At 41.0% G+C, this 9,225-nt stretch overlaps 1 protein-coding gene across 1 annotated transcript in view; it reads left to right on the top strand.

Annotated features, from left to right (window-relative positions):
- The window catches only part of CRYBG1 (crystallin beta-gamma domain containing 1), a 46,129-nt gene extending 37,271 nt beyond the window's left edge, over window positions 1–8,858 (top strand). Inside the window, 4 exon segments of the mRNA XM_035888698.1 lie at window positions 1,492–1,615; window positions 2,782–2,940; window positions 5,784–5,946; window positions 8,586–8,858. Of these exon segments, the coding sequence (XP_035744591.1) occupies window positions 1,492–1,615; window positions 2,782–2,940; window positions 5,784–5,946; window positions 8,586–8,674 (535 nt within the window). The 3' untranslated portion in view covers window positions 8,675–8,858.
- Window positions 8,859–9,225: the final 367 nt, after the last annotated feature.

Here is a 9,225-nt window from a genome sequence, read left to right as displayed (position 1 = left end):
TTGAGGATAGGGAGGCTCTACGGAGGGATCTGGACAGGCTGGATCGATGGGCTGAGACCAACTGTATGAGGTTCAACAAGGCTAAATGTTGGATTCTGCATCTGGGTCACAACAACCCCATGCAACACTACAGGCTTGGGGAAAAGTGGCTGGAGCATTGCCTGGAGGAAAAGGACCTGGTGGTGTTGGTCAACAGCCAGCTGAATATGAGCCAGCAGTGTGCCCAGGTGGCCAAGAAAGCCAACAGCATCCTGGCTTGTATCAGGAATAGTGTGGCCAGTGGGAGCAGGGAAATGATTGTGCCCCTGTTCTTGGCACTGGTGAGGCTGCACTTCAAATACTGTGTTCAGTTTTGGGTTCCTCACTACAAGAAGGACACTGAGGTGCTGGAGCGTGTCCAGAGAAGAGCAACAAAGCTGGTGAGGGGTCTGGAGCGCAAGTCTGATGAGGAGCAGCTGAGGTACCTGGGGTTGTTTAGCCTGGAGAAGAGGAGGCTGAGGGGATACATAGAGGGAGCCCTCTATGACTGCCTGACAGGAGGGGGTAGCGAGGTGGGTGTTGGTTTCTTCTCCCAGGTAACGGGTGATAGGACGAGGGGAAATGGCCTCAAGTTGCACTAAGGCAGGTTTAGGTTGGACATTAGAAAAAATTTCTTCACCGAAAGGGTTACCAAGCATTGGAACGGGCTGCCCAGGGAAGTGCTTTGAGTCCCCATCCCTGGAGATATTTAAAAGACGGGCAGACGAGGTGCTAGGGACATGGTTTAGTGGTGGACTTGGCAGCGCTAGGTTAGGGGTTGGACTCTGACGATCTTTGAAAGGTCTTTTCCAACCTAAACAATTCCATAATTCTATGAATTGTAAACAATTTTTTTCCATATGCTTTTTCTGTCTTTTTTTTTTTCGCCCCCCCCTGCCCTTTTCAGGTATTTGGAAAGAAGAAAGGTGTTCTGAAATCAAACATCTGTCAAAATACCCTAGAGAACTTCACCCTTTTGCAGTTCCAGTATTTGCTTGTAGCAATCTGCATCCCTAGGAGTTCTTTCCCACGTGGGTCAGGCCTGTCCAAATTAAGATACAGAGAACTACTGGTTCTGCACATGGAGCAATCTAGCATATGCAGCATATGTAGTATATACATATATGCTCCTTGAGGAGTCACAGTACTCCTCAAGCTGATACGAGATGATATTTAAAAGTGGAGTTCTCCCTTTAAGGCAAGAAAATTATTTGTTTCATTCAGCTTGTAGTTTTTAAATTACAGGACTTTAAAGTGTGAACTCTTGTGTACTCATCTTAATGCGGTTGATCTAAATCAGGACGTGATTTCATTATTTTTGAAGAGTTGTTAAAAAGAAGGTAATTGGCTTTCCAAAGCTAAACACTACTACTTTGTGGGACAGATTTCTATTAAAGTAACTTATTGATTCCAAAGCAGGGTTTGGCAGTAAAAGCATTGTCTTTTTTTTTTTTTTTTTTTTTCTTCTCATAGGTGGATAATTTATGAGCATAGTAATTACAGGGGGCGTCAGATGTTGTTATCACCAAAGGAAATTCCAGATTGGTATGAAGTGAGTGGCTGTTATCAGATAGGTTCTCTGAGACCTTTACTGCAGGTGAGTAGGCTCCAACATGAGATTGTCAAGTTCTAAATTATATTTTGTAATGGGGTTGGGGGGTTATTATACAGTTGAAAGCAATGTTACAGTCTTGGTACATGTCATAAGCTTCAGCAATGGCAGTTGCGTAAAGAAGTCGCTCTACAGTTTTGTTTGTAATAAAAGCTATTTGGTTACGCTACATGGCTTTGCAGTTCTACTGCTTGAACTGTTCATTAAGCATACTTTAAACTAAAGTACAGAAGACAGCATATAAGGATTGGTTAAATTATTTTAACAAATAATGGCTATAACTACTATATATGAATAATTTTGTTTTATAATTACCAAACTGGTCACTGGCTGTACTATCTGCATTATTTTTGGAACAATAAGAAAATTAGTCAACAAAATCGGATACTTCAATTAGTAGTGATTTTGTGTTGATTAGTGGAGAAGGTCCTTTGCTGCTTATTGTTTGGCAGAATAATTTGCAACGCTAATGCAAGACTTACTCCCATGGTGTCCTGTTCATTTTGTTCTCTAAGTAAGGACCACGTGGTTTGGTTCAGTGCTTCAGCAGTCCTGTGCGCTTTAACATTTGAGGTTCTTGCTGAGCCATATTTTATTGAGGAAACAACTTTTTCTCATTCACAGATTACTTGTACCTGTCACCGAATGCATTTGCTTGCTGTTGCAGCGTTGTCTTAAGCCGTTAGGAAGAGTGCATTTTGACTGCCCTGGCTGAGAGCTTGTCTGAACAGAAATGCTGATGTGTAACAAGCCGCAGCATGAATGTGCAGGGTAACGCTCGCTGCCAGTGAAACAAGCAGCACTGCACCAGTGCACCCTTAATGAAAGCTAAGAGCGTCTATGCAAGAAGTTAGCAGGGAGAAGTTAGTGCTGCTCTGAATTAAAAATTCCTAGCTTTCCACTGGCTGATCGTGGTGCTGCATAGGAAAGCCTAGATCTCTCCCTGCAGAATGGCGAGTTCTCAAAGCTTGGCTTGTCCTAGACATTCATGGACTTCGGAATTAAATTGTGAAGTAGGAAAGTTAAGCTTTATGAAAGAAAGGGGGAGGCACAAGGGGTTCAGCACTGAACAGTAATTGCTCTGAAGTTAACCAGAGCAGGATGTGTTCTGCACTGAGACTGTGGTTAAAGAGTTCTGTTGTTTACTGCAGAAACGCGTGTACTTCAGGCTTCGAAACAAGGAAACAGGAAAATTCATGTCAGCTGATGGAAACTTAGACAATCTGAATCTTCTCAGAATACAGGTTGCGGAAGACACAGACTCAGATGATCAAATCTGGGTTTATCAGGATGGATTCATAAGGTGCCGGGTAAGGTTCAAGTTCAGTGTGAATTTTCTCTTTTCCTCTCCAATAGTAGGGCTTTCTGAATTCAATTCCTACTGTATCAATTTATTTTATGGGCTAATTCTGCTTCAGATGTAATGTAATCTTTTTGTAGGGTTTTGGTTTGGGTTTTTTAAGTGAACTGGCTTTTTCAGGTGACACAAGCTAGTTGTATGACACCTTTTTTGATGTAATTGAAATTTTGAGATTTTAGTTATGATTTACTTTTCCCCTAAAGAACAGTAGCCTCATAAATAGAATCAACACCAGAAGATCATTGTCTCGCTCTTCGTGAGCTGCTTCCACTTTCACGCCCTCTTTCTCCACAGTGAAAATATCACAGAAGTGTCAAAGCAGGGGAGACGTTTTAAAATGCAGACCCTTCCTGTTAGTACTTTGACCCATGCATACCTTGTGGTAGTTCGATCAGTGTAATGTAAGTTATATCCTCTTCTGCATTCAGGCAAGCTTGAAGATAAAATCCTGCTCTTTCAGTTTTGGGGTTGGTTTGTTTCTGGTTCTCCCTGTGTTTGTCAAATTCATCCCTTTTCCATTCCTCTGTACAAGTTTCCAAATTAAGTCCTACTTTTCTCACAGTCCATAACACTAATCATGTGTGAATTGTCATTGAGGTGAGCAGAGGTATGCGCAGTTCATAATGTTTAAGCATGAACAGTCTTAGGTAGGGATGCCAGCCAAAGAAAATTAAGTTACTTTAATACTGTTCAACAGCTTGACTGCAAAGAATCATGTGAACTTTTTCTATAGTATTGTATAACTTCAAAGGAGCTATTTATAACTATGTCATCTACGCTAGAGGGAAGAATCTTACTGTTAATAAACTAAGGCATTGTTTGGACATGTTTACAGGACACATGCAGTCGTAAAAGGGATGTATGCAGAAAGCAAAATGATGCAAAGTAAGCTAAAAGCTTTAATATCGCATACAAAAGACTTCTCTCTTGACAGTGCCTCTCAAACATTTCACTGAAAGCATTTGTATCGAGACAGTGTGGTATTATACAGCTTTGGATAAATGCTCTTGGTATTGGTCCCTGTCTCTGTATCTCATAAAGCAGGTTTTTTGTGCACAGAAAATGCACAGCTTGTGCTGTATAGCAACCAGGTAGCTTAGTGCAGGGCGCAAGCTGGCAACATTGATCTTAAATGACTGAACTTCTAGAGCTCTGCATCTTTCAGTTGAATGGCAGTAAATGTATTTTGCACAAAAAATTGTTTTTCACCACATTTTAAAAAGAAAGTTGAGCTCATGGGTGGGTAGGTACATGCACGTACGCAGACACAGGTCATTGGAGGAACTGGTGCCTTTCTTCCTGAAAGCTTAGGTCATCTCACTGACTGACTCACGGTACCTTGAGGTATGCCTGAGGTTTTCAAGGAAGGGCTGTTTTGGGTAGATGGGATAACCAGTAAGCAGGATGTGAAAGTCATTCTGCTGATTTGGTGAGAAACAGGTATGAATAGCAGATATGAACCCGGGTCTCCTCACTCTTCACGAGTTTCTTGGAGACGGATGAAGTAGTGGCCTAGTGGAACTGATGCGTAAGCTTTGAGTCTTCCAAGTCCCACTAGAGAACACTTTTTAGATACAGCTGAGAATTTCAGAACTGCAGAACTAAATCGACTTACTTCAGTTCCAGGTTATGGTAGTAAGTAGTAATACTTATTCAGAACTGTGTATTCAGTAACTTAGGGCCATATCAACAGTGGCAGATGGGTGTTCGTTTAATCTGCCACTGAAGTCCATTCAGAAGTTACAAGGTGGCTTATGGTGATCTGCTGAAAATCACTGTTCACACAGAATAATTAACTGTAATGTACTACTAATACAGCCTTAATATTCTTTTCAAGTAAGCTTGATCTTTGACAGTTCTTTTTTTAACCATGAAGAAATTTGCAGAGTTTTGAAATCGAGTAATACAAATAGCTAGGAAAAGAATACAGGAAAAAGAAGAAAATGTTATTGTGATACACTGTGAAATTCATACACTCAATACCGTGCAGTTACATCCTTTATCTCAAAAGGTTATTGCAGAACTAGAAAAGATTAAAGAAAAAAGGATGCGCAGAGGAGGTGGAGGGCTTCTATACAAGGAAGAGATGAAATGGCTAGGACTTTTTAGCCTGCAAAGGAGGCAGTTTGAGGGATGATATGATTGAAGCCTCTGCAAACATAGCGTGGACAAGACGTCCCTTACAATAAGGGAGGGGAAGGAGGGGTGAGGAGAGCAGCAAATAAAGTCAGTGCTTGCCTGTCAAATTTATTTTTTTTTTTTAGTAGTAGTAGTTAAGATTTGGAACTGCTTGCCACAGAAGGTTTATGCTACAGAAGGGTGTTCATGTAAAAGGGTTACATTGATCTCAGTGGGTAGTGACTTAAGTAATTCACACGAGACAGAAACCATCTGAGTATTAAAGGTACCAGCTCTGCATGGAAAAGTCTCTGGGCTGGAAATTGCTGTAGACTGGGACAGATTACCAGGAACATGCTGCATACAGGAGGAGAGTGAATGCAATCTTCCACGGCATGTGTTACTGGCCACTGCTAGAGGCAGGTGCTAATTGTACCTTTTGATCTGATACAGAGTGGTTATTTTAATGTTCTTATGTAGCGGAGAATGTCAGCAGAAACAGGAACAAAAGAAAATGAGTAGTCTGGAGTTTGGGGCAAAAATACATTCCTTTAGGGAAAGTAGTTCCTAGACTCTGTTCTCACCTGCTGATATCTCTCCTGTCTGATTAAAATCCAGTGGATCCTGGAAGTAAAGCCGTTTTGAATAATTGCTGTTGCCTTTCTGATGATACAGATGGCGGAGGATTGCTGCTTGACAATTGTTGGAAATCTTATAACTCCTGGCTCTAAACTTGGTCTGTCATTTGAGCGGAATGAAGACAAACAATATTGGCATATTAGTCCCGATGGCAGGATTTATAGCAAGATGAAACCCAAGCTGGTTTTAGATATCAAAGGTAAGCAAATGTGTTATCTCATTACATTGTGTCTTAATTACATGGTATTTAGAGTGGGATAGGCACTAAACGTGCCTATAAATTAAAGGTGGTATTATACTTACTTTAATCTAGAATCAGAAAGGACCCAATTAGCTAGTCTGACCTCCTGAATTATACAAGCCCTAGAACTTTGTTTCATTTTTTCCTACATAGAGTTTAGTAACTCACAGTACTTGCTTATCTTGTATTCCCAGTGTCCACTCACCATAGATAATCCTCAGTTAACTTTACGTGGCACTGGGTGATGTGAATATAATTATTTAAAATGCTGAAGCAAGAAGAGCCTAGCTTCTCATTAACTTTAACTTGTATAGAGCACATTTTCGTACATAGTACTTGTAGATGCAATAGCCAAAGCGTATTAGGAAAGCAAAGGCAGGCTGGTACACTGATGTGATTAGATGCAAAAACGTTTTGCATTTCTTTATTAATGGCTATACCTTTACTGCAAACATGAGATTCTGCCATAGCCGCATAAGGTCTGTGTGCACTTGATACGTGTTTTACAGTTGCTTTTGTCACAGCAATTTGATTCATGTAGATACTGTTTCCGAGCTTTGTTTTCATAGTTTCATAGATGGTCTGAAAAAGCAACAAATGGAATGATTAGCAGATTAGGATAATCCAATGCTCTTGCATAACTCTGCTGTTTTGAGTGGGGGAGTAGTAATTTTGTATTAATTATAAACTTATCAAAAAGACTCCAGTTCAAGGGAGCATCTTTAGTCATAGTAACTCTGCATACCTTTTTCTAAAGTCAGTTCCAAGTTGCCCCAAACCAGCAGAAATGCTATTACGCTGCCTTGTCTTCAGTTAATCATGTTAAAAGCAATTACATATTCTGCATTTATAATTGAAGAACTTCACAGTGGAGAGGAGCGGTGATGGAAGTATAGATGGGCTCTTAGTTTTAAAAAAAAAAAGTTAATCTGTGTGGTAAGCACGAAAGAGTAGGTGCATTTAGCTTTTATTTGAGAAAGCCTAGTAGGAACGTTACCTGTTTCTGCCAGTTCTGCTGATCCATTCTTGACCACAAATTGAGCATCAATGAATTCTTCAGCAACTGAATGCAGTTGCTCAGCTGTGCAGTTACCAATGCCACCTTGTGGATATACCGGCACAGCACAAAGCTTTGTCCAGAGCACCGCTCTATCAAAATAAGTCTCTTGTTCCACTGAAAAAAATTCCGTCTTATCCCATTATAACGTGTTTACATTCTATCAGACAGTGCTTAAAAAATATTTTTTGTGTTTGCAGTGATAACTGAGCTGTGTAGTTCATGTTATTTTTTTTCTAGCTGCTGGTTGGGGTTGTTTTCCCGTGGGAGTATTTGATCTGGTATTCCCTTCTTTTTCCCCTCTTTCTGAAGAACTTTGCAAGTATTTCTGCTGTGTATTTCTACTGCTTCTTAGTAATTGCCTGGTGATGGTAAGGAGAGAAATCATGTTGGTGTTAACCTTCTCGGAGATCTTTCTGATTTGGCACAGTGGCACCAGAAAGCCTTCCCCAAATTCCTGAAGCGGAGAACAGCTAAGGTGCTTGAGACAGCATTTCCGTAGTACAGAAGAGCTGCTCTTAAATGTGCCTGCCTATGCAGGACCCCAGGTGCCTGGCATATTTCTTTCTGAGGTCTGCTAGAATCTCTATTTGTTACGTTCGTCATAAGCTTTCGGCTGCCAGGCTTGCCTTCTGCTCATGCAGGGAGGGTGAGGCTACAGGGGTGCAGAATGAATGAGTGTATCCGTAGGAGTGTCCTGGTGCTCTGTACAAATGGTTGGCTCAGGTGGCTGCTTCCAGTGGGAATACTGCCTGCTACTGCGGGTGTGTTGTACTGCACAAGATGCGCGTGTCCTGCGCTTCTGCAGAACGTACTAGGTCTGAGGGGAAAAAAAGCCAGTCCTGACTTTTGGCTCTAGTAGAATGGTTTTTTGCTTCTGAGTTTCTGCAGTCAGAATACTAACGGTGCTCTTCTATGGGAACACGTTTAGCGTTGCATCACAGGAGTAAATTAAGCCCCTCCAAGAAAAGGTTATGTTTTGCATTCAGGCGTGTTCAGAGGCCAATGGAAACAGCTGAACATAGGGTGATATTCTGTGTATGGCGACTGGTGATGCAGCTGGTCAAAACAAGAGATGATAATGGCGAAGAGGAAACGAGTACCAGACCTTGTCCCTGGTGTGGTCATGCTCGTGTTGTCTGTTAGCAGCAGGACTTATTTCATCATATAAACATCATCTTTAGAGCAAAATGACAACTGACAACTGTTGAGGGGAAACTGAACAGCCAATTTAGACTTCTGGGAAGTGACAGCCTTAAAGGAGATACACCTGACTGTATTGCAGTGTTTCCTTCCTTTCCCATCCAGGCTGAAAAAGCCGAGGTGCTGAATTTCTGAAAGGGTGGAGAGGAGCAGGCAGGCTTCCTTGTCTCAAAATTAATTCCAAAAGCAGGCAGCGATGAAAATAAGTTTGTCTTTTCAGGGCCTTGGGGAGAAAAGAAACTGTCTACACCAGCACTTAGTAGAGTTGCCCTGAAACCTAGAGTACGTGTCTTTTACTTTGAAGATAATCTACAGTCTTTGAAATTTTTCTTAACAGGGGGCGCACAATACGATCGCGACCATGTTGTTGTCAACTCAGTCAACGAAGACAAGTTAACGCAGTGTTGGGAACCACTAGTTGTATAAATCCAAACACACAAAGATGACGTTTGAATCAGCCACTACTCCAGACACTAGAATTGTCACTGCTGTCTCTGAAGGACATGGGATCAACAATGAGAGCTTTGTCTTTTCTTTGCCATTTTAAAAAGAACAAGCAATAGAATTATTTCACCTCTCAGTCTAAGATTATTATCATCCCTATAAAAGCTTGAGTATCTCTCAACCCTTTTTTTTTTTTTTTTTTTTTTTTTTTTTAAATCATCACAGATCAGTGTGAGATAGAGAGTGGTAGTATGCCTCGGGCTAGAGTGGAAGAACTAAAGGTGGGAGAGACCCCATGGAGTTATGATTGTGTCAGTGAGTAGGTAATCCAGGACAGTCGATAAGCATAATTTTAAATTATTTTTTAAAGGCGTTTTTTTTTTTAACTTGAGAGAAGGGCTAAAAAGTAATTAAAGCTTATTTTATAAAGGACAGAAGTGCAGTATGTATGTGGGTATAGCAACTTGGACCTATGGGTTGTAGTATAGAGAAATACTCAATACTGGAAATTAATATATTTGTTTCACTGGAAC

Source organism: Egretta garzetta, unplaced genomic scaffold (genome assembly GCF_000687185.1).
Source record: "Egretta garzetta isolate BGI_Z169 unplaced genomic scaffold, ASM68718v1 scaffold10, whole genome shotgun sequence".
NCBI classification, from domain to species: Eukaryota; Metazoa; Chordata; class Aves; order Pelecaniformes; family Ardeidae; genus Egretta; species Egretta garzetta.
Note: the sequence above shows the minus strand (reverse complement) of the source record. Positions and strands in the feature narration are given on the sequence as shown.